The sequence below is a fragment of the Astatotilapia calliptera genome, chromosome 4 (assembly GCF_900246225.1).
Source record: "Astatotilapia calliptera chromosome 4, fAstCal1.2, whole genome shotgun sequence".
NCBI lineage: Eukaryota > Metazoa > Chordata > Actinopteri > Cichliformes > Cichlidae > Astatotilapia > Astatotilapia calliptera.
Window position 1 is genome coordinate 24,937,270 of NC_039305.1, and position 25,848 is coordinate 24,963,117.

General features: G+C 39.8%; 1 protein-coding gene across 4 annotated transcripts in view; it reads left to right on the top strand.

The window, feature by feature from the left end:
* The window catches only part of mei1 (meiotic double-stranded break formation protein 1), a 75,110-nt gene that overhangs the window by 15,020 nt on the left and 34,242 nt on the right, over window positions 1-25,848 (top strand). For all 4 annotated transcript variants that reach the window (XM_026165681.1, XM_026165683.1, XM_026165684.1 and 1 more), the window contains exons 4-16: window positions 1,062-1,112; window positions 4,329-4,402; window positions 6,962-7,067; window positions 11,421-11,630; window positions 13,054-13,232; window positions 14,838-14,952; window positions 15,626-15,745; window positions 16,928-17,027; window positions 20,095-20,229; window positions 20,675-20,789; window positions 21,290-21,381; window positions 21,686-21,833; window positions 22,240-22,351. In XM_026165681.1, the coding sequence (XP_026021466.1) occupies window positions 1,062-1,112; window positions 4,329-4,402; window positions 6,962-7,067; window positions 11,421-11,630; window positions 13,054-13,232; window positions 14,838-14,952; window positions 15,626-15,745; window positions 16,928-17,027; window positions 20,095-20,229; window positions 20,675-20,789; window positions 21,290-21,381; window positions 21,686-21,833; window positions 22,240-22,351 (1,557 nt within the window). The remainder of the gene's footprint in view (window positions 1-1,061; window positions 1,113-4,328; window positions 4,403-6,961; window positions 7,068-11,420; window positions 11,631-13,053; window positions 13,233-14,837; window positions 14,953-15,625; window positions 15,746-16,927; window positions 17,028-20,094; window positions 20,230-20,674; window positions 20,790-21,289; window positions 21,382-21,685; window positions 21,834-22,239; window positions 22,352-25,848) is intronic.

Sequence of the window (25,848 nt, forward strand, 5' to 3'; positions counted from 1 at the left end):
AGCCTGGTGGCTCCCTTCACCTCTGGTGTCCACCATTTGGTTCGGGGATTACCATCTTCAAGTAACTTAAAGAAGTCCAGACGCTTTTCTTTGCAAGCTCCTTTGACTAACTATGACGGGGTTTCTGAAATTATTTCTGAAATGTTTGATTTAAAGACACAAAATACGAGCTATTAACAAAAGTATAAAACATATAAAACTATCAAGACTTTCATTATTTGTGATTTCTTGTTTGCATTTAAGTTGTAGCGTAAGTTATTTCGACTCCTGTACCGTGAATAATTCTCTGTGTCAACATATCGGATGACATGACAGCAATAATTTTTGAGGATCTTTAAATATGGAATGAGTTGCCGTGCCGTGAAAATCCCAGTGGAGCCAGTAAGACTGTTAATATATAGACCTGCATTGTGTTTCATTATTCTCACAACACTAAATTACTGACTCCTCTATTGCAAATGTTACACTGCTATAATTGAACCTCTGTATGTTTTTTTAATGCTAGATCATCCGAGGGTTTTATTGATAACTTCCTCATTGGAGGATTATTAGGTTGCCGCATTAAGTGCTATGTTGAAACCATTTAAGCTCTAATCAAATTAGCACAATAAGAGGATGTGTGGCAAAATGCTAAGCCATAAAAGCTCTGACCAATCTGACAAGACGTTAAAAGAGCTATTAGAGTTCTTGTGGGATTGTCTGCATGAATTGTGCTTCTCCATCTGAGCATAATCCAATAAAAATATGCCTTACATTCATCACTACACTGAGTTGTTTTTCTTTAACATGCTTTTAAGACAGTACTTTATCTTGGATGTCCAGCAAAGCTAATGCAAGGTAGAGTACCCTGTACAGTATGATCAAATAGATCTTTATTAGCATGAAGCCCCATCTAATGTCTCTGTAATTTGTATTTTCTATTTTGTCCTATTTCATCCTTTTTTTTTTGCATAATGACATTAAATTTCTTCCTCCTGTACTTCTGTGTAGAAGCAAGAGTGCATGTGGTTTTTGAAGTATGCCTTTTAAAATCTGCTCTGTCATATCTTCTCTGTCCCCAGGGATGCTTCAAACTGCAGAGGACCCTGTAACTCTGGAGAAGGTTGACCAAGGTGAAGAGATGCCTCTTTCTGGTTTGGTGATGTATGCTTGTGTGTCTGTGTGTGCTCAGGAAAACACACATACACACTCTATGTACAGACTCGTGCTCACATTGCACTCACGCAAACATAGATGGAGGCCTTCTATGCAGTTGTTTTTGTGAACACACACACACACACACACACACACACACACACACACACACACACACAGTCAGTGTTTTTTGGTTTTTTTTGGAGGATACACATAAGCCTTCTTGCTGATAATGGTCAGGGCTGGTGGCTAAGGCGATTTTTGACTTCAAAGCTGAAATGCGAATTTCTCTTTGTACTTAATGAGTTTATTTGGGCAGCCAAATGCAGATTATTCTGTATCCTCAATCTTGGCCTCGTGGCAAAGTCTCACTTTCAAACACTCAGACAGATTTTCCCATTGCAGCCTTTCAAAAATGCTAAAAATAAAATTTTTTAGTAAGTCCAAATTAATTCAGTGCAATTCACTTTTATTTAATTTATATAGCGCCATATCACAAGAGCAGTTGCCTCAAGGTGCTTTATATTGTAAGGTAAAGAACCTACAATTATACATGAGAAAACCCAAACAATCATATGAACCTCCTATGAGCAAGTGCTTTTGCAACAGTGGAAAGGAAAAACTTCCACTAAACAGGAAGAAACCTCCCAAGTCAGGGAGGGGCGGTCATCTGCCGCGACCGGTTGGGGGTGAGCAGATGAAGACAGGACAGAGACATACTGTGAAAGAGAGCCAGAGATGAGTAATAGCTAATTAAATGCAGGTATATAAATGCATCATGAGTGGAAAAAGGTAACTGAAGAAGAAACACTCAGTGCATCATGGGAATCCCCCAGCAGCCTGGACCTATGGCTGCGAATCAAATGATTTTACGGGAGCTGTCTTAAAAATGCCCAAGGGACTGCTTTTCTGTAACAGTTAGAAGAGTACTTAAAATGTGACACTGCATTTGGTTTCTGCACAGACAGTGTGTAAAGCACACGTTTTGTAAATCACTTGAGCGCTATAAATAATGCAGTCATAGTGTGAGGAGATAAGAAAGAAGGAGAAAGAAAGCCTACAATCTTCACAGAATTGTTCAGCTTTGCAGTTACAGCTTAATGAGAACTTGCGTTGTAACTGAGAGGGAAACCGATGCATTAAACATTAAACTTGCATCTATTGCAGTTTATTTATTTGGTACACTGCCTTTTTGATATGACAGGGTAGGGCTGTTCGATATAACGATATATATCGGATGACGATATAAAAACATCTATCGTTTCAGATTACGCTATCGTTTTTTCGTGGTTTTGATGGTCACTGTAGTGGCTATATTAATTTGTTAAAGTTCTCTCTTTCTCTTACATTTAATATAACCACACTACGGACGGACAAGCGACTGTTTTTGTCGTTTGCAACCACGACCGTAAAACATTGGCGTGGCCCCGCCGTCCGCTTGTTTATTTTGCATATTAACCTTTCACAATAAAGCTCAAGATCCTGTTGAGACTTTTCAAAACAAAATAAATTATGTGAAAGTGTATGCAGAGTTTTTACGGATGAGAAGGAAAAAAGATGCGTTAGGTACTAAAAAAATAAACCTTAAACTCAAACGTTAGAACAGGCTTTTCCCCGCAGCACGCCGTGTAATAAATACAAAGAAAACGGCGGCCGTTACAACCTATGCCTTCATGCATCTGTTAAAAGTCTCAACTCCAGGTACACAGCGCCCAGCTGAAAACACTTCACGCAAGTCGAGCTGCCCGAGATTCACAGAATTTACAGAAAATGTTAAATTTTTGTGATTTATATCGTTATCGGGATGATAGATATCTTATATCGGGATATGAGATTTTGGTCATATCGCACAGCCCTATGACAGGGTTTAATATATGTCACTACTGTTTGGATAACGCTTGTATAACACCCAATAATGGAAATATACCACAACTCATAGCCTGTTGCACACCAGTGCACATCCTTTAATGGAAACAGGTTCTACTTGCATACGTATCATTATGTTTTGCACAGTTTTCAAATTGAACTTGCCCCAAATGTTATGTTTAGTTTGCAGTATGGGACTTTTGCCTCTCCCCTTTGGCAGGGAGAAAAGTAACACAAACATTCTCCATACGTACTCACGACAATGCTAATCCCTGTTTGTCCATCACTTTTTTTAGACCTTAAAAAAGGTTCCTAAACCTTCCACCTAACATGATATTGTTTTCTAGCACTACTTATGCCCTGAGCTCACTCTTCGTCATGTGACACATGAACCATGGAGCCACTGGAGCTCCAGGGCGCCAATGTCACACTAGACGCCAGCTCTAAAATTTCAGTATGCTGTAAAATAATGGCACATTTATCTGATACTGATTAACACTGATCGGTAGAAATGTTTGGTAAGGGCTTAAAGAAAGGGCTGTAAGAAATTGCTGGAGGTTGCTGGCAGTTGCTGTGAAACTAATTGCTACAGCTACCTTCATACAGACCCAGAGACTGGTCAGTGAACGCTGGCAACTGTATTCTCTGACAGGTAGCAAGTGGTTTACTGGAGGTTCCTGGCAGTCAGCAGGGTGTAATTGAGGGTGTACAGTGCTGCACCAAAAATCTCCTTGCAGTTCCTTTGGTTGCTAGCAGATTGCTGCAGTTAGCATGTAAGAAGCTGTCTTCTCTGCAGACTTGCACTTTTTGAACTGTGTTGGTTGCAGGCAGCATTAAGGCACAACCTTTACTTTCTCCATTCCCAGCTTGCATTGCACTTCTTCAAGTTTCACTACTGCTCGGAATAAACGGTGACTGCACCGTAATGAGCAACCACACCAATCTGCTGCCAACCATGGCAAAGTTTTCAGTGCACAACCCTCCCCCCAGTCAGGGAATGCACATTTTCCACTAGCGCCTTGTGGTTGTCAGGCTTGTGTGACACGATGCCTTATGTAACGCAAATTCCTTAACTACCATTATTTATAGGCACTTCATATTTAAGTAAATTCCTGTTTGAATCATTTAATCGCATGCAAATTTCTAAAGCAGTGGTAGAAGATTCTGAAGGATAATTTAAAACTTCAAAAATTATACACCTGGATTTTTCATTAACATTGACTGTTTTGATTTTCTGTCTTGTAATTGCAGTGACTGTGCGAAAGTGTGAAACTGCACTTATTTGTGATGTTTATGCATACATTTGTGTGTGTGTTTACTTGCGTCAGTGCTGGTTCAGCTACTCCTGGAGCTCCAGAGCGAGCTGTCATTTCGCTTCGTTTTGGATGAGATACACAAACAGGTAAGACAAATAGAGAAACGCTCCTACTCATGTGCACGTGCAGGCAGAAGAACATGCCCAACATCTTAAAAATTTTAATAGCACTTGTGTAACTAGCGTCATACTCTCCCAAGGCTGTTTAGTAAACAGACAGTGTGCTTGTCTCCCTCTTGCTGCTGTTGTGTCACCTCAGGGGGAGACAGTAATGGAGAAGGCTCATCCTGCTGCAGGTGGAAAACAGTATAGCTGTGTATACTGATGATGACAGAAAAATATAACACCAGCCACAGCAGACAAGTCTCATTTATGCTACAAGAACAGAGCTTGATTATAAGTTTTGACACAAACTGTTAGTGGAAGAAATTATTATTTTTTTCAGTTTAAACACGCAAGCACTTGGCTCAGATTAACCCTTCTTCTGTGTATCACTATGTATGGAAGTGGCCTAGTGTTATTATGCTTCATTTTTCTTGCACCAGATTTGGTAGAGTTGCAGTTGTAGGATTTTTTTGTGTTTACTTACCCATTATTAATTCTCCAATTTGCAGTTGGTATTTGGTGGAAATAAAAATGTCAGCTTTTGATAGAGTGTTTCCTACCTCACTCAAAGCTGGTGATGGGGGACAAGGAGGCAAAAATCTCTCGAGTGTCTCTAATCCTGTCACAGTCTGGCGAGGGCAGACTGTATGAATTGAAAAAGGACCCAAAATGCAGACTCCAAGGAACAGGGAACAAAACTTTAATGTTAACAAAAAGCGAGCCGTTTAATATGGCTGGTAAAAAAGGTACAAACAAAGGGCAAGGCAAACCTAAACTGGGAAATCTAAACAAACAATAAGAAAAACCTAGACAAGAAACTTGGAAGCATGGCATAGGAAACATGGCGTGGACAACAGACAACCTGACAATCACACACTGAAAACAGAGGACTTAAATACACAGGAGGTGATTAGGGGAAGTGGGAACACATGGAGGAACAGCTGAGGGTAATAAAGCAGGACGAGGCAAGGGAAGCAAAACTAGAAACACTCACATGAGACATGGACCTTCAAAGTAAAACAGGAAACACACTGACTGAATTCTAAACATGCAAACTTAACAGCAACTGGGGAGACAGAATATAGGAACCTGAAATATGGTACAAAACCATCACAGTGGACATAACATGGAACACAGGGAAGCCATATGACGAAGCCAAAGAGCAAAACCTAAGATAACCATAACTGAGATCTAGGGAAACACGAAACAGTACTACAAAGGACTCAAAACATAATCCATAATATAAAAACACGAGATCTCTCCAAAATGAAACAGGAACATGAGAGGCAGACATAACAACATAAGACAACAGACATGAAACACACGAAGGGCAAGGGAGATTTAACATAGTTGGAACACGAGGGGGAAATAATAAGAACTAGAAACACTTAGGCATGATAATACAAACTTGATAACATAAGACACGCAGCATGAAACACGAAGGGTGAGGGGAAGCTTAAATACAGGGGAAGAAAACACAAGGAGTCTAATAACCAAATGAACTTAGATAACCTAATGAACAAAATAAACTCAAACTTAAAACGCTGGGTCAAAAGACCCAGGACCATGACAAATCCTCTGAGCCCATTGTCGTGTGTGCTTGGCCTTACTGTTGTGGAGCTCTCGCTGAATAATTTCAGAGATTTTTTATCGAGTGGAAATAAAAAACTTAAGCGGTTAATAACATATATGTAGTATATGGAAGCCCGTTTCCGCCACTAAAAAAAAAAGCTAGTATCCATAACTCGAAATTTCGAGTTATTTTCTCGAAATTTCGAGTTATTTTCTCGAAATTTCGAGTTATTATCTCAAAATTTCGAGAAATATAACTCAAAATTTCGAGTTAGCTCTGCCAATCAAAAATATACGTGAATGAGGTTGCTTTCTTGTTACCCGGAAGCATATGGCGCAGGACCGCGCACTCAAAAACGGATCCCAACAAATTAAAGTATGTTTGCTGATAGTAACACCATGTGATTCAGCTAATAACACAGGGATTTCATCATTTGTGAAGCCAGGCTGAAAACACTCAGCAATCTGTGCATTCACGACTGGATGTAATACCGGTAGCTTAGCTGTAGCATTTGTAGCTGAGGGCTTCAGCTTCCGGGTAACATGGAAATGACGTCATTCACGTAGATTACTGATTGGCAGCGCTAACTCGAAATTTCGAGTTGCTTTTCTCAAACTTTTGAGTTAATATGTCGAAATTTCGAGATAATAACTCGAAATTTCGAGAAAATAACTCGAAATTTCGAGAAAATAACTCGAAATTTTGAGTTATGGATCCTTTTTTTTTTTTTTAGTGGTGGAAACGGGCTTCCATAGTAGTAGGATATTTAGGTTGTTGTAGTAGTTTTAAAATATATTTTGGTCATTTTGAAGATTTTTTTTAACCTACCATTAAAATAGCCGTTTAGCTTAAAGACACCCGTGCAAACCGATGTTGTAGAGCTTTATGATCTAATGCATTAAGATTTCCTTTATATTACTGTGTGTGTGTGTAAGTACTGATGATTTTTTTCTGTGTTCTTTTTCTAGCTTACTGAGCAGCTCAGTGTGAAGCATTTCCTGCCTACATTCAGCTTCTTGGGTAACCTAATAAAAGCTGCCCCTACTGTGTCCCAGAGCCTTGTGACTCATTATGGTGAGACCCTGGAAATGACACTCAGTGAGACCTCAGAGTAATACAGGGACACGTAGCCCCTAGTAGTAGTAGTCTGTTTTCATCCTTGTTTCTATTTTCTTTACAGTCCATTATCAAGAAAGGTACATCAGTAAGCTCGTCTCTCAACACGACCGTGAACTTTATCTCGTCAAGTGATAAACAGTTCTTGGAAATGTTGTAAGCAACGCATAATTTTTCCCCTTTGTTTTTACCAGCACTGGATACAGGTGGAAAGGTGATGCGTGGACTTATTTATAAAGTTCATGCTTCATGAATTCCTCTCATTGAGATTTATAATCCGGCGCTAAATACTTTTTAAACTGTAAACATACTGCTGTGTAGCAGGCCACAGCCACTGACCCCTTTGTATAGCAAAGACATTCATTTGCCTTACGGAATGTATAGAGTATCTGCAAGAAATTGATGACGTGCGTTGATTCAGGTCAGTTTTTAAAAATGCAGTTGAGACAGGATCGGTCAGGTTTCAGGTAGCTTACTGTGCAGTCTCTGTTTCACTCTTCACTGTGGCACTGGAGAGGCAGAAACTGAATTAAAAATGTATTATTTCAGGGGCTAAGATCCAAGAATGTGTTCGAAATGTAGAGTTCACCTGAAGTGGAAGAGGAAGATATAAAGGAATACATAATTTTCCTGATCGCTTTTGTCTTAGAGAGACATATCTACATTTCAGTCACCGTAGCCTATATTGATCTTCTTAAACTGTATCCAAGATGCATGGAAAGCATTGTCTGCATGTATTGGCGACATATCCAGGACGTTCTATACCAGCTCAGACAGGCTACAGCCTCCTGAGTCCCCTAGTTGGATAAGAAAATTGGCTGATGGAAATAGCTGTACTATGTCTACTTTTGAAACCAGCTTTCTCATGCTGTTCCCTATTCCACCTCCTCTGCCTCTAAGAAATTAGAAAAAATCACACAAGTCTATCTTCCATATCCTTTCCCCTGAACTCTCTCAATTCAATCTCTCTAGCTGTTATGACCTTTTCAATTGCTCTCCAGCTGCACCGAGATAACCAACCTTAAAATTCCATCTGCATAGCCAATCCCATACCAGCACCTGCTGAAAGTAAAATAGCAAAAGCTACAAATACTGCAAATGTTCATCCGAACCTTTTCCCTGAATCTCCCCGTCTATATGAATGTATTTATCTAGGTACAAAGCTGTAGTATAGCGAGCTGAAAAGATACTCCTCCCCCAACGCACAGTTGTTGATTTAATCTCTTTTACAACCACCTGTATGATATCTTTGTACTCTCCGAATCATTTTTCCACAGTGCTTATTAGGCTTTGTCAATCAGCTTCGTGTTCGTGTGTGCATTGTGCTGTGTTTGTGTCACGCCTGACTGCTTGTCTTTACGATCGAGCGCGAATGTGGTCCTTATGCCAAAAAGGCAGCCACCGTAGTTATTTTATTATGCTATGTGTGTCCACCTCTCATGTATTTTCATGAGTTTTCCAAGCTCCCTCCAGCAGCTGCAGGTAGTGGTGAGTTGTTACAATGTTGATGCAAGATGTGGGCTGCCACTATTGACTGTGTGTGCTTGTCTGTGGCCTGTCACTCAGCAAGTCTCTGTGGGGCTGTTTGGACTAACGACAACAGCAAGGCAATGACAACACAAGCCCAGAGCACCCAGGAGATTTCCCTCTGTCTCTGACTCACTGGCTGCCTGTCTTTCTGACTGATTAACCCCTCTTTTTGTCCTCACTCGTTGACTTTTCTCTTCCAGAATTTTCTCTTCGATTTCTGTATTGCTGATACTGATTGAGGAGCGGATACAGACAAAACAGGGAAGATGAAACAGATAAGAAAAATGGAAGGCAAAAAGAGATAACAAGAGGGATGAAAGAAGGAAAGGACAATAGTGCAAGTTAAAAATGTTTCTCACAAGCTGATATGTAAAAATATCAGCCATCTAAAATTAAACAGTTAAATGGCAAGTTTCATCATTTCTATAGCTTTGCATCATCTCAGCATTCAGCATTTCCGCTTTGTTTTTGGTTTTTTGCAAGCACTTTTTTATGCTGAGACTTTTCACAAGACATTTTTTTTTAGAAAGTGCTTACAAAAATATAGAGAAACTAAAATGTTTTTTAATAGACCAAGAAAGAGGAAGCAGGGTGAAGCAACAAGTGCAAAGCGATGGTTAAATACTGTAGAAAGCGGATCAGAAGATGAACAGAGAGGTAGTTCAAAGCATCAGAGTAGGGCAGCCAAACACTAAGCAAGGTAAACAGAAATGAACTTTTGCTCTTTTCTTTAAGGAAAGCACAAGACGACCTTTTTGTCTGTTTGCAGTGCCTCCCCCGTGTTTGTTTCTTTCTCATTGAGTGGCATTAAACAGCAGCACGTCGCTTTATTTCTCATCTGTTCTTTTGCAGCTCATATTTTGTTCCCTACATATTTTTTATCCTCTGTCTGTGGAGGAGTTACCACCTCCTCTACCTCTTTTCCCTTCTTCTCCCCCACCCCCACCGCTTCTCTCTTTATGCTTTGCTGTCATCTTGGCCGCCTCATATATTTCGGTTTAATCAAACATGTCTGGGAGCTTCTTCTGCTTCACATGGGTTTTGATCTGCTCCAGAGAGCAGCTGGCTTGGATTTGGCTCTCCTGCTCTGTCATCTCTGTCTCTTTCTCTCCATGTTCGACACTCGCTGAGTCCCGTGTTGCTTTGTGCTCCTATCCGCTGTGCAACTATTCTCATTGTTGCTGTTTTAGACATATTTGACTCTTTCACCCCTCTTTAGCCACTCCAGTCTCCTGCCTGTGTCTCATCTGCCATCGCGTATACTGGTGTGTTCACACTAAATTCTTAATTTTTTGCCCTTTTATTTACATTGATGTATAAAGGAGAAAATTATGAGTAATTAAGTTCTCCTAGCAACAAACTAATGTTAGGGTTCAAATTATTTTGTGAAAATAATTATAAAAGTACTCGTGTTTTTATATTTTTATGCTCCAATCTACGCCTGCATAGTTTTTCAATCTAGTCTGCTCACACTCTCATCTGCCGTTTAACTCTGCTCTCTCCCACAATTGCCAATCTTCAACCGTTTCATCTTCAAGGCAATTTTCCCGCCGACACTGGGTCCACCGTTGTCTGTCATAGCTAGAGTTGAAACTCTCCACCTTGTTCCCAGCAGTTTGCACTTTTTCCATTTTGTAATCTCACTGTCCTTTTGTGGTGTCTGTTGAGCTTCTCTCACAGTAATACAATTACTTCACCTCTGGGTTTCTCTTATTTTCCTGCATTTCTGTACATACTCGCAGACTTCTTTCTTGGTAATTGAAATGTACAATATCTTGAAATGTCACATGATGTTGCAATCATACGTCTATTTATGCACTTATCAGCAGCTTTATTAGGTACACCTCGATAGTACTTGGACCCCCTTTTGCTTCCAAAACTTCCTTAAATCTTCACAGATTCAACAATGTCCTTGAAACATAACTCAGAGATTTGGTCCATACTGACGTGATAGCATCACACAGCTTCTGTGGATTTGTTGGTCCACATCTGTGAAGTTAATCGCCTGTTCCACCACATTGGATTAAGATCTAGTGACTGTGGGGCCATTTGAATACAGTGATCTCATTCTCATGTTCAAGAAACCGGTTTGAGATGATCTGTATCTCTTTATGAGATATCGTCTAATCCTGCTCAAAGCAGCCATTAGAAGATGTTACATGAAGGTCATAAATGAATAGACAATACAGCAACAATACTCAGGGAGGCTGTGGTGTTTAAATGAGACTCACTTAGTACTTAAAGGCCTAAAGTGTGCCAAGAAATTATATCCTCCATACCATCCACCACTGCCTGCCTGAGCCCATGAGAGAAGGTAAACAACATGATTTTATGTTGTTTATGCCAAATTCTGACCCAACATGTAAATGTTGCAGCCAATATTTGCCCAATTTTCTGTTGTCCAGTTTTGGTGAGTCACTGTAAATTTTAAGCTCAGTTTCTTGGTCTTAGCTGACAGGAGTGGCACCCGGTGTGGTCTTCTGCTGCTGTAACCCATCTGCTTCAAGGTTCAACATGTTGTGAATTCAAAGATGATTTTCTGCATACCTTGGCTTGAGTTCTTGTTGTCTTCCTATCAGCTCAAAGCTTTCTTGTTATTCTAAATGCATTGAGTTTCTGCTCTCTGATTAGATAATGGTGTTAACAAGCAATTAAGCAGGTGTACCTAATAAAGCAGCTGCTTCACAACAACATACAGACACTTAACAACTATACCACATGATTATGCCTGTGTCTTACTTGTGCTCTAAGTACTTACCTGTTTCCATTTCTCTCCACCAGTGCCCCTGTTAGACCGCCTGTGCTCAGCGCTGCTTTTCCCAGACGAAGCACTGAAGGGTGCAGTGGTGTATGTGTGGCTCCAACTGCTTGGAGCTCCTGGGGGCTCAGCAGCCCAGTCCTTGCCTTCTGCTGTTAGGGACAGAGTGTGTAATGTGTTGCTGAAAACATTAGCCAATGCCAGCTCCCCGCAGCTCCTCAGATATTGTGTCGGTGAGAAAAATATTTTGGTTGAATACATTTTATGAGTTTTATTTTTTGGGGGTGATTTTTTAAACAAATCCTTTTATAACATAGTATGTTTTACAAGATGGATAAAGTAATGTCGATGTAATTTGATACAGCATGTTGGGAAAATGACAGTTGATTATCATAAAGTAATCTCAAGGCATTCAGTTTCAGATTTTTAAAAGTATAATTGACTACATCAGTAGCTGCTTAAATGAAAAATTGCATATATTTGCGTTTTTGAAGTGCAAATTAAACTGATACCTAATAGAGTGAAATTGGTTTTCTACCATCTAAAAGTCTGATCATGTAGATTTTTGTTATTCAGGCCTTAAAAACAAGGATCTTGGTGAGATTAAAAGAGAGGTGGTGAATTTGTAGCAATGTATGAAACAAAATTTCACTCCCTGCTGGCTGAGAGAAGACAGCCGAGGACTTATTTGAATGGCAATGTGGTCATTTGACATCTGCCTTTCGAACTGAAAAAAAAATGTAATTTAAGAAATTTCCCTTACTTTGTACGGCTTAATAATAACAAAAAGGAGTTGTTTTCTTCCCTAAATCCCCCAAATCTCCTTAAGAGCGAAGCTATATGGAGAAAGAGGGAGGATTATGTGGAGATGAAAGAGTCCTGCTATCTGGAGGAGCTTTGACTTATAAGGACAATAAGCTTGCAGTGTGCGCTTTGGTGATAACCAGAACTGAGATCTACATTAGGTACAGACATTTACGAAAAATAAGACAGAGTCATTATCTCCCAGAAATTTAAAGTTGGAATGTATGCCACTGTAATAACTTGGGAGAAAAATGTGTTGCACAGCAGGTTTGAAATAGAGGTTGGTTTGGAATTGCAAAGTAAACATGGCTGAACTGTTGTTATTAGTTTAATACCAGCAAGCTTACCTACAATAGCAGCAACATGATGGAAGAAGCAGGAGGTATTATTAATTTTATTTAGCATTTGGAAATGGCTACAATATATAAGTAAGATTATTGTATTTTAATAATGTTGCACTTTGGGAAGTTGCATTTTTGTATTTTTATGATTACAAATCGGTGCTGAGTCTGAAGAAATCCCTCACCGTGAGACTTTTATTATTATAGATGGTGTTTAATATTTATAAATGATTATCTAATATAAAACTTCCCTCTGTGATATTTGAAATAGCCCAGTTTATTATCAAATTAATGGTGGCGATTTTCAGTGGTGACACTGACGCTGTAGGTAATATTTGTGCACCTTTTATTCTAAATTTAAAAAGAAACCAGACAAAACATGAATGTATTTATCAGCACATGCATGTGTAGATCTCAGCCATGTTTAGGCCTTTGTATAAACTTTGCATCGTGTTTAAAACTTCTGATCTGTGTCATTAGTATCTGTAACAGCTTGTCTTTCATCTGTTAGGCCTGCTGTCACAGCTTGTGCATCTGGCTGATGCTGTGTCAGTTCTGATGAACAGCCTGAGCTGTCAGGTCATGTGCGATGAGAACGAGGACATCCTCGCCAACAACAGCCAGAGCCTCAGCCAAAACCAAGACCAACAGCCCCCTGACCACTGCCTTCTGCCTCTCATACTGAAAAAGGTCTCTGTCCAAACATCCTGCTCTCATCCCCAAGACCTGCATTCTGGCTCTGACGATAATCATAACAAGAAGTTCTAATCCTGGATTATTGTGCCTTTGAATAGGGATTCAGTGGGGTTTTACCCTGGACAAATATTTGTGGTTCATGTCTGGGAAATCATTGTGTAGTTTACATCTCGTTAGATTTTCTCAGTGATGACTCACATTACAGAACAGCTAATGACGTTGGGAGGTTTTATGGAGGGCTCTGTTCTCTAATGTGTTGCTTCTAAATGAAACTCTTAACTAAATAATCAACGCTGTGACGTCAGACCAGCACTGTTTTGGGATTGGTTGTCGGTGAAACGACTACACCCTCAGCCGTATATAATCTGCACCTAATCCATTTCTGTGTGGAATTTACAAAAGTATAAATCCCCCCTCGGTACACGAGTCAATATGTTGTAGCTCCAGACTTTAACATATTCAAACGAAAACAAGAAGCACTCCGCCAAGGCACTTTACTTTTAGGGGAATAGTATTATATTATTTATTTATTCATTTTTTTCTTTGTTCTTTTTAAATCTACTTTATGAAGTTTTTAGTGCAGTAAGAATCAGATAAAGGTAGCATGACAGATGTTTACTTTGATTACACAAACATTATGTAGGAGTAGGTAATGGATGATAAGTACTGATTTGTAAATAAATGAACATGAATAATTTGAGCTTATTATATAAGATTGTATTACAGTATATTTCTAGCTAACTAGGCAGCTTGTTCTCTTTCTCTTGACAGTATTTAACATATTGTAGGGTCAACTTGAATGAAACGAGGGTCAAAGGTGACATGATATTTAGATACAAACTGTACACCAATATCATTGCTTGATTGGTGCCAATGCAAACAGGCAGCATAATTTTAAGCAGAGTTTTAAAGAGAAAAGAGAATTTCTGAAAGTTTGACCTTAAAGATGAGGTCAGAGGTCAAACAAACGTAATATTTAGAATACCAAAATATACTTCCCTGTATATCGACAATGGCACCAAGAAACATCAATAAATCTGTATAGCATTATTATCTCTTTGAACTTCAGATCAGTCTCTTGGCCTTGAAGGAGAGGTCAAAGGTTAAATGTGACACGATACTTTAAAACTTTAAATGGTGTTTTCTGTATGTTGATAAGGTTTTAAGGCTGTTTGTCAGTTTGCGGCCAATAAATCATTAAGTTTACCTTGAAAACCTGGGTGGATGTAAGCCAAATTTGAATGGATTGTTAACATGACCCCACTCGACACCCCTAGAAACTTTTAATAGAATTCATTCAAAACTTTTTGAGCTTTACAGACTCAGAGAATAAACATGCACACACACACACACACACAAATGCTGCCAAGATTAACCTTCTTGGCAGAGGTAACTAACACACTAAACTGCAATGCCACACAGTGCATGGAAGATGGGAGCCAGTTGTTGCTTCAGTCTATCATGAGCCGTTAGAATCGAAGAAACATTTATAGTGTAAACACTGTAGTACTATGGAAGTCTTGCACACTGTTTGATTAACACGCATCTTTATTTAAGTCAAGGATTGGAAAAAAAAACAACCTAAATTGTGTCTTTCAGTTGCTTCTGAGTGGCGATGAGAACTTGCAGGTGACCAGTGCAAAGTGTATTGCATCTGTTCTGGTTCATTCCCCCAGTCAGTACAGTGCTCCCTTCATCAACGCTGACGTACCTGGTAACACGCACACACAGGCACACAAACACAGTCGCTGCGATGAGTTAATGCCTTCTTTGAATTGTTCTATTAATGATTTCCTCTGTGTTCCCTTTGGATCCTTCTCTTTGTCCAGACTCCTGTTATTATGTTATCTGCCACTTTGTATTTCTTATGCTGTTTGCCTGCGATTATTATTGTCATTACTTTTGATGAGGCTTTGGCTAACATTGTCATAATTTTTGCCGTACTGTTTCACATGGCCCTGTTATATTTTTCCTAGTTACATACCTCCATATGTACTGTTACAACGATCCATCTGTATAATGTCAGCAGCTCCACCCGCCTGCTGCTCAGACCTTTTATTGTTCAAGGGCGAGCCAATCAGAAGAAAGAGGGAAGTAAAACCAACGTGTTTCAGACAGAAGATGTGCTAATGGGCTACAAAAAGAAATAATCTAAATAAATATTATTTTGAACTTTAAATCATGTGAAGCTTCTCTAGTAGGGTCCAAGAATAAAAATATGGAGCTGGGAATTAGCATAACAGGTCCTCTTTAATGTGCAAGAAAACATTGCCCTACTTTCAGAAGAGTGTTGTAGTAATTCTTCCCTGTCCTCTCTTTTTCTTTCAACTTTGTTTAAAAGAACAAAACAAAGTTTTAAAATTGTCTTTTTGTCACTGTTTTTAAAGAGTTTCTGTTTGACCGTCTGGCCTGTAGTAGCAACGAGGTGCTGCTGTGGTCTGCCTACAGCTGCTTGCTGCTACTAACTGAGGAGCCCCTCTTTTTCTCCCAGTGTCACTCTGTTTACGGTGAGAACACAGGCTGTAGGAGCACGACCACTGTATCTCTCTGTGTGAATGCAAAGACAAAATATGTCACTACTGCAGAGGCTCCGGTTGCGAATGGCATAAACAAGGTAAGATGGAAGCGTTTGTTTCTCAAATGTTTTGGCTTCACTTTTGTGCATCTGTCTCGACATCCATCTTTTAAATCTATGGGCGAGAGAGCCGAAACAGCAGATCAGAAACCATTCCTGAGTGAATTACGACGATGCCATCTCTGCTTTTTGTCTTCAGCCCTGGGTTTCGTTGTATATCGGTTAACGTATCTGAAAATAGCTGCTGCTGGATAATTGATGGAAAGACAGGTCCTTGACAGCTTAGATGGAATGACGCTGCACTCTGTAATTTTTCTGACAGCGACTGGAAATTTTAATAAACCCTCCAAAGTGGAAGTTTCTCGACATCTGCATCTGCTCCATCTGCTCCCAGTCGCATTAAAATTGAATTTAGACCAATAGAATTTGCTACTCTATTCTGGGTTATTTCATCTAGACAGCTGGTGCTTTTGTAATATAACAAGAATCAGGCAAAATGGCCAAATATTAGGAAAATGGTTACAGAAGCGAGCAGTAATTGCTGATTGGGGAAAAAATGTCACAATATTGCATTTCTTAGCATTGTTCAGACACATGCATGTGTATGTGTCACTCTGTGTGTGTGTGTTTGTATGCCTTTGATGTGAGCCATTACAATGGATTATGCATGTGAGGCCCCACAGTAATTGCAGCACTTCAGCACCACCCCAGAGAAATAGTTTGAGAAACACTTGCTATGCAGACTTAATTTACCAGTACACAGGATATCTGCTCTAACCACTCCTTGTTGCTGTTAGGTTCTTGCTCTAGGTCAGTATGAACACAGCAGCAGACTCCGTGTAGCAGTAAATTAGAAAGATGTACCGCTGTCTCTGTTTGTTTAACATGCAAGGCTGCGAGTGCTGTTGTGTGTGCATCCTTTGTGATACATTTATGAGTATGTCACTCATTTTAATATGCGAACTTGCTGTAGGCTGTAGTCTCTCAACAACTCTTAAGAACTTTGGCACCGAGCAAGGTTAGAGAGTGTTTTTTTGTTGTTGTTTTTGTGTCTGCTCATTTGAGAGTTCGAGTATTTCTTTGAAGCAGTGAGCATGTTTGTGTTGCAAGCTAGGTATGGAGTCCTTGGTGCGCAGTCTGAAGGAGTCTTTGCAGCTGACCAACCTGGAAGTGCCAAAACAAGGGTTGCTGCTCCTTAGAGAAATACTGGAGAGGTGAGATGGATATTTATTTTCTTCAGTTACTCTATTTATTGACTAGCTCCATAGTGTAGTAGTTAACACATTTGGCTAACAAAACAAAACAAAAAGGTCACCAGGAGGGCAAACAAATCTCTGGGAGGCATGCCTCAAATGGGGCATTGGCATGACAAATCTGTGGCAAATCAAATATGCAGATCCATCTGCTACGACAACCCCTGGCAAATAAGGGAGCAACTGAAGAAGAAGAAATGATAATCACTGGGATCCCAAAGTAAATAGATTAATATTTAAAATGTTATTATACAGTTTACAATATGGCTCCCTCAGAAAATACGCTGGTGATTAGCCAAATGATATTAATATACTATATTGCCAAAAGTATTCACTCATCCATCCAAATCATTGAATTCAGGTGTTCCAATCACTTTCATGTGTATAAAATCAAAATCATGATAGCCCAGTCGTGAAACTTCCTTGTTACTAAGTAATCCACAGTCAGCTGTTAGTGGTATTATAACAAGGGGGAAGCAATTGGGATTGACAGCAGCACAGCTCGGAAGTGATAGGACTTTTTTGTGTCCCATCCCCGGACACAAAGAACCACCAACGCACTGATGATAGTGATAGGACATTTAAAATCACAGAGTGGGGTCAGGTCATTTGCAGGAGACCTCCTAACTTGCCTTGGCCTTCAGATTAGCTCAAGAACAGCGCAGAGAGAGCTTCATAGAACGGCTTTCCATGGCTGAGCAGCGCAATGCTTAAGGTCAGATGCAGTGGTATAAAGCACGCACTGGACTCTAGAGCACTGGAGATGTGTTCTAAGGAGTGATGAAGTGCACTTCTCCATTTGGTAATCCGATGGACAAGACCAGGTTTGTTAGGAGAACGGTACTTATATGACTGCATTGTGCCAAGTGTAAAGTTTGGTGGAGGGGGAATTATGGTGTGGGGTTGTTTTTCAGGAGTTTGGCTCGGTGCCTTAGTACCATTAAAAGGAACTCTTAATGCTTCAACATACCAGGACATTTTGGACAGCCTCATACTCCCAACTTTGTGGGAGCAGTTTGGGGATGGCCCCTTCCTGTTCCAACATGACTGTGCACCAGTGTAAAAAGCAAGGTCTGCAAAGACATGAGCGTGTTTAGTGTGGAAGTACTTGACTGTCATGCACAGAGTTTTGATCTCAACCTGATGTAACACCTTTGTGATTAAGTAGAGCTGAGCCAGGGCTTCTCGTCCAACATCATTGTTTAATCTCACAAATGCAATTCTGAAAGAATAATCAAAAATTTCCATAAATGTTGAAAAGACTTCCTAGAAGAGTTGAAGCTGTTATAGCTGCAAATGATAGGACTGCATCACATGTTTGTGAAGGAAGACGAGCAAATACTTTTGGCAATATAGTGTTCAAATGTTTGTTAAACCACTGATTCAATACCCAATACTTATATACGTTTGTAAAATGTTCCTTGTGGCTAGATATGCGTGTATTTTGTAACGTTTTTAAAGGTTATTCCATTATTATTAAACCATCAGCACATCTGTCTGTTTGCGGTAAGTTGTGGTTGTAAAGTTTACATAGTGTATGTCATTTCACCAAAACCCCACAGCCAATTATGCTGAAGATTTTACTCCACCACACATTTGCTCGTTTACTGAACATCGCGCGCAGCTCCATCTGCTCCGACAAGGAGACGCTACCTCCTGTAAAACATGTTAAATACGGTGGACTGGAAACTTTAATTAGATGTGAATTAACTGTCTGCTGTCTCGGAGATGAAAATATATCTCAAGCCAGTAAAAACAGGAGTCTTGTTTCTGCAAGGTTGACATAATTTTAATGGAACGTTTCCCCTGTGACATGGCAGAGATACAGAGGATAAGAGATTTTATAATCTTAGGGGGAAATTTGTCCTTTACGCTGAGTAGAAGTGTAAAAAGTAGCAGGGCCGGTGCTCTTAAAGTGCTGAACAAGCTAAAGTGTGTGTGTGCACCTGTGTGTCTGTGTGTGTTGTCTGGGTGTATACTTGTATATCTGTCTTTATGAAAAACAGTTTGAGTTTGAGACCCAACATTTTAGGAGGTTGAGGAGGTTTTTTTTAGACTAGGTTTAGGTTAATGTTACGTGTAAGGCTTTGAGTAAAGCATTGAATTGTAATGGTAAAGCTATAAAAGCTATATTTTTATATAGAATCACCCGACATGACTCAGTTATTATTAAGGTCGGGGTTTGGGTTGGATCATCCACAGCGAATAAAAATCAATACAGTGCTCTAACAAGAACCATTATCACACATGCTCTGCAGGCTTGAACTTTTCAAGACAGCAACTAGCTGAGGTACAAGTCTGCTTTCAACCCTCTAGCCCCCCAATACAAAGTTAGTTTGATTACAGATTGTGCCATTGTGCACATAATGTAACTAATAGCACAGTTAGGAAGTTTAATTAGATTTGAATATAGTGCCTGCTGTCTCGGTGCATTCACTGCTAAGTGTAAGTGAGTGTGCTGCCTCCTGCACGCAGCTACCTCGCTTAAATGACGCAGGGGTGGCACGACAATTTGTGTGTTTGTGTACACTTCAGTGTGCATGCATGTGTTATTTAGGATGTTCTGTGTAACTAATGTTGCGGCAACAGTGAGCCAGTGCACAGCTGTGATGCTGCAGCTTGGAGATGTACTCTGGTGATCTTTCTAAGGCCGATAGGTCAGCACTATTTGTTTATTGTGTGTGCCTGCCCTTAAGGAGAGTTTGTGTGTGTGTGAGTGAGGGAGGCAGGGACTCAGCAAACAGTCACTGCTGCTATTGGCACAGCAGGACAAAGAATTATAGATAAGGTCAGGCAAAAAGAAAAAGTAGACGGTCAGCTTTTTCATGGTTTCTTATTGACTCTCATGTCAAAAATTTCCTATCAGTGAAAAATTCCTGATTTCTTTTAGCACAGTTCTCTGCAGCTTTCAGATCCACTGTGATGTGTCATTTTTAAATGTCTTCCTTTTTCATTCTTTGCTTCAACAAGCAAAACCCTATTAGGTTTCCTGGTAATGCTTTACATGTCTGTTTGTGTGCATGTGCAGACAACCTGCAAGTGTGCGTCTGTTCCCCAGTGGCGCAGGGTTTGTGGCAGTTTCAGAGGTCCTGGTTGGTGGAGTCTCCTCTTCCTGCCTGCTGGTAGCCACACAGGCAGCCAGCGTTACTTCTGCTTTGTTCAGGTATACACAAACATGTATGCTGCAAATATGTAAAAGAGTTACTTCTTGCCAAAGGGCAGTTGTGCAACTATATCCTGAGGAAACAGGCAACCTTTTAGAGTCTTTTAAAGCAAATTCTCTGTATAATTTTTTCTGACCTATTAGTGATAAAGTGACAAAACAGACAGATACATTGCCTAAGACCTTTATGCACACAGTAAACACATTAGTAGCAGACATGTACAACAACACAGCATGACACAAAAAAGTAAAAACATACTTACACACTTAATTGATCGTTTGAGCTGTTTTAACTTCTGTGTAGGTCACACATGGGTGTACATACAGAACTACTTGATATCCACACCAATGCCCTTCTGCAACGCTTGCTTGTTCTTCCCTGCACCATCCACCTACTCCACCCCCGATAATATCAAGTGTTTACTTTTGTGTTTGAATTCTTCAGACTCGACCACCAGTCCAGACCAGTCCAGTACGAGGCAATAATCAAGTTGATAGAGGCCATCACCAACAGATTTGTCAACCTAACGCTGCCCTCCCCCGCTCATCTGCGAAGCTCTGTGAGATTTTGTTTTATCTGCAAATGGAAAAATACGAGATCTGTCTCGTCTGTCAATCTGTGCCAGGTTTTACAGTGAGTGGTCACCACCACCCCACCACCCACTGTGGTTATCAGTGCTTTCAAAAGTTACACTGACACAGAGCTCTCTTTGATGCCGTTTTTTTTGTCTGTCACCGCTGTTTTTTAAAGAGTCCTGATTCCTGGCTAAAAATGAACAGTGTTGCAACAATGGTATTTAATGTGACTATCAACAAGTTTGCATGCACTTATATTCAAGCTGAAACATTAAAGTAACAACCAGAGATATACACGTGAGTGGGTGATTCTTGTATAACAGAGGGGTCTCTTTCAGTCTGTTTTTATGAAGAGGTTCCATTATTTTAGATAGTACTTGTAAAGGATGATGGTTTTCTGTTTGATGTGATTTCCTGACTTTTGCATCATTTCTTCTCTCTTTTCTGCACTCCCTTTTTAACATCTCGCTCTGTTAATTTTCAGGGGAGAATGAAGAGGTCAGATCCCAGCAGCCAGGCTTTGAGGTCTGAAAGATTTCTGCTCCAGGCCCTGGTCTGTTTTCAGTCTGCCTGCAGGTCAGAACGTTGTTAAGTCAGTGGCATCACTGAATAAACGCATTTACAAAGTTTTATGAGTTTCTTACAGTATGTCTGTCAGATTTTCTCATATGGATGAAAAAAGGTGAAAATGAAGAAGATGAAAATAGGACTGAATCAATAACTATCGTAGAAGTAACTGAATTACATCTTTTCTGTTAAACTGCAGATGGAAGAGCTTAATGAAATCCTTGGTATGAGTGTTTACAGATATATTTTTTGCATCTATCTCTGTGTATTTTTTTATAGGCGGGTTATTGTGTGTGTTTGATATCTGTTCAAGGCTGGCTGAGGAGTGTGCATCAGACCCTGTTTTGAAGGAGAACACATTTACAGCTCCATACAAGCACAGCGGTGCTCAGGACTCTCTAGAGTCTCTGTGTCAATGCCTGCTCCGCTGCTGTGACGCTGTCTGGATACCCACTGTTATAGTGAGAGCTGAAAACCATCACACACACACGTACACCCAGATTTACATTAATCATCTTCTCATCTTAACCCTGTGTCTCTCTTTCATAGTCGTAACCAAACACTTGAGGAAATGATCAATTGCCGGCTGCTGTTTTCTGAGAAATAGGTCATGCTGATTATAATGCACCGTCTGGCGGCTCCTCTAAATGACTATATTAATAAGCACAGCCACACAGCCTCTGTCTACATTAGCTTTGCGTACACATGGACATGCGTGCCTATTGATCAGTGCCTCTGCTGTAGTGTTGGTAATTGTTTTTATGTTATATTTCGTTGGGTCTCTTCAGGCTAAAAAAATCAATCACACGGGAAAAAATTGTTTACAGTTTGTGGTTTGTTTTTGTCTGTAAATTTCTATGTGTGTAGAGGATGTGTGAGCGTGCACCCAGTGCCCCCATACTGCAGAACTTCTACTCTATCCTATCTTCCCAGTTCACCCTGCTTCCATCTCTCATGCCTGCCTTTGCAAATAAGCTCGGTGAGTTCTGAATAAACTCAAAACAGCAGTAGGTGTTTCATGATAAGAAATGATATGATAGAATGATGTACGGTATCATTCTTTTTTTGTCTGTGGTAAATCTTAGCCTTGAATAAGAATGTTTTCACAGGAGTCTATGCAGTACTTTGAAATACTAAGTGCACTCATAGCTGCTTCCATTTGAATTATAAGCAGCAACCAGCTGATGCTAATCAACTGAGCTTTATTAACTGATCAACAGCAAGTCCAAGTATCTATATAAAAGCAGAGCTTTTGCCAGTTTGCTGGTCTGGAACATTCAAGTATGAATGGCACAATCTTTCCGGCAGTGGATATCTGAGCAATTTCGCCCGAGGTCAAACTGTGCAACGCTCAAGAGCTTGCAAATGAAACCAAGAGCCACATCCCAGGCTCTACAAAAAAACCAAAATAACATCAGCACGAACACCTCACACTTAATGTGAAGCACGGTGGTGGAGGGGTGATGATTTGGGTTTGTTTTGCAGCCACAGGACCTCAGCACATTGCAGACACTGAGTCAAAAATGAACTCTTGTGTATATCAAAGTAGTCTAGTGTCAAATGTGTCAGTTTGTCTGAAACAACAGATGACTGCATGTTGTCTAGGCTGCAAGGTTGTGTGTTGCAGCATCTATAAGAATTATTCCTAAACTGTTGTTCTTGTAATGGTTTATTGTATAGATAACAAATGGTATATAGGACAGATTATTCACAAATTATAAAGATGTTAGCAGAGAAATGTAAGTTACTTTGGTATATTTAAAAAATACATTGTTATTGACACAGACACAATAAAATATTTTACTATGTATGCTACTGTAAGATCACCAAAAGACTTGTTCTAAATTATAAAGCTACTTTCCTGGATTATAAAGATTATAAAGAATGCTCCTTTAATGAAAATTTCCTAGTATAGCCAATAATATAATTTATATTAGATTTGTGGTTTTTTTTAATGTTCACAGAAAAGGGTGAATCACTTTCACTTCAGGTTTCCTGCACATTTAGATTTTAGCTTTATTATACCGGTAATACGATAATCAGTTGATTTATGAACACTTCGATCCTGGCCAAAGTGAATTTACAGACGTTAACAGATAATGTAAACAAAACATTTTGACAATAAAACAAACGATTTTTGATTGACACACAAGTGAACAGGAACTGCAATAGTTTACCACAAAGTTCAGTGGAGCAGTTCATGTGAATGTCTTCACCTTGCTGTGTATATAAAAGCTTCCACATCTGAAAAGGGAGACCAGTGCGAATATTGGATATGCCTGCATTCTTTCTAATCACCAGCAGGAGGTGACTGCTCTAGTTGGAAAGTGTTTTTAATACATAGTGGTGTTCATTTTGTGCGGATAATGGTCAGCATTAGAGTCAAAAAGTACGACGAAGAAGATTTAGCCTTTGCTTACCACATCATTTCCAAAAAATCACCGTCAGCTTGATGCTTCAAAAATGGCTGGCGTTACGGAGGCTACTGCCATCTTTTACATACAGTTTATGGCTTTACAGTGCAATGGGAAAGCACACTTAATTTTCACACCATGGCAGCACTAACTACACCACAATGTAAATACCACATTTGTTTGTCTGGAGGCTGATAGAACTCATTTACAGTGTAGTGAGATTCATGATATCAGTAGCTGAAAGGGCTTGTAGAGCCCTCACAGCTCATGTTTCTAAATTAGCCGCTCCTTTGAGTCTTGTTATCGTTGGCTCTGCAGATATCACGGGTGGTATTGCTAGAAACATACAGCCAGCCCACATCACCACGAGTCTCGAGGTCTCCGTGTGTCTGATCTTCACAGGAATACAAAATACAAACTAAATATATTTCCAAACAAGCCTGTTCGTTTAATCCAACTTGGCCAATTAAACGCTTTGCTTAAATGTTGTTTAAAGTCTTAAATTGTTTTACTAAATGAAATAAACAGAAGCAGTTTCATCACAAAGCTTTATTCCCAGCTAATCATATAAAAAGAAATTAAGCTCATTTTATTTCATCACCACCAACATATTGTGTACACCGCCGAGCCACTGAACCTTTGATATGGTTAGATAACGTTTACAAAATGAAAATCGGGCTTTTGCACTGTTTGATGCCAGAAACAGTAATATCAACATTTTATTCTACATTTATCAAAAGTGAGGCTAAATGCCTTAATTAAATTTGATATCGCTGTAGTGGGAAAACTATGCAGGCTCTTAAAAATTGGCTGTCAGCACGATGAGACTCAGTAATTGACAGAGAACTTGTTGCCTCTGGCGTCCAGACAAGCCGATGTGGTGACATTATAAACAAACCTAAGCTCGGTATTTGTCCTGGAAGCGCTTATCAAAGCAGAGCAGTTTCCTGCAGATGTGGCATAGGTCCAAATGGACAAAGAAGAAAGCAATTTAGTTCCCTTATGGGATTAAAACATCTCTCTAATAAGTCTGAGGTGCTTTCTCTCACTGAAGCACTGCAACGGTCAAGATATTAAATACAGCTTTACAGTATAGCCTTTTTTTCCTTTACTGAAGGCAAATTTGTCATAAGTCTTCAGTGATTCATTAAATTAAATTTAAAAGTTATTTTGTGTTGCTTGGAAACTAATTTAAGATAAAAAAAATGCAAAGGTTTGGGCATCATGAACTGATGGCACCTGTGTTTTACCAGCACTTTTTCATCCCGGTGTTTCATAAAATGCATTTTTTTAGAGCCAGCTTGTGTCTAAACATGAGGTCTCCGTGGCTCGCTAGTGTGAGACCTGCAGCATCTGTGTTAGAAAGCTGAATGTGTTTTTCACTTTGTTTTGCTTTTTTAATTCACTGATTCCCTTCATTTTTACTCACTGTCACTAGTTACATTTAGGCACTGAAAACTACTGAGGCAGGGCTGAGAGAAAATTGTGTGCGAGTGGGGAAAAAATGTCGCTTTAAAACAGTAATCCTGCATGTTGGAAAATGACAAGTTATAACCTGTCAGTCACACATTACACCTAAAAGAAACCTTTTTTTGTCAGGACTCCCTGCAGTCCTGTGAAAAACCACCCTGTGATTCAGAAGCTTGTAGAACCACATTTTGCAGCAATATCTTGAAGAAATGTTTTTCTGTGACGTTATCAGTGTCTCGCATCAGTGTGGTTCACTCTTCTTTAGACCATTGCTTCAGTTCATGCAGGTTTGTGGGCATTTGTTTATGCGCAGCTCCCTTCCAACTGCAGGATTTCACTCTGATTGAGGTCTGGATTTGACATGCTGCAGACTCTGCTGTGCGTGGGATCATTGTCCTGTTGTGTGACTCACTTTTGGCCAAACTTTAGATGTCAGCCCGACAGACAGAGAACTTCAGATTTTGAATCTAGACTAATTTGGTATACAGAGAAGCTGATGGTCGACTCAATGGTCCCATGATTACAAACAAACCCAAATGATCACCCTTAAACTGTGCTTGATAGTGTTGGTATGAGGTGTTGTCATTGTAGC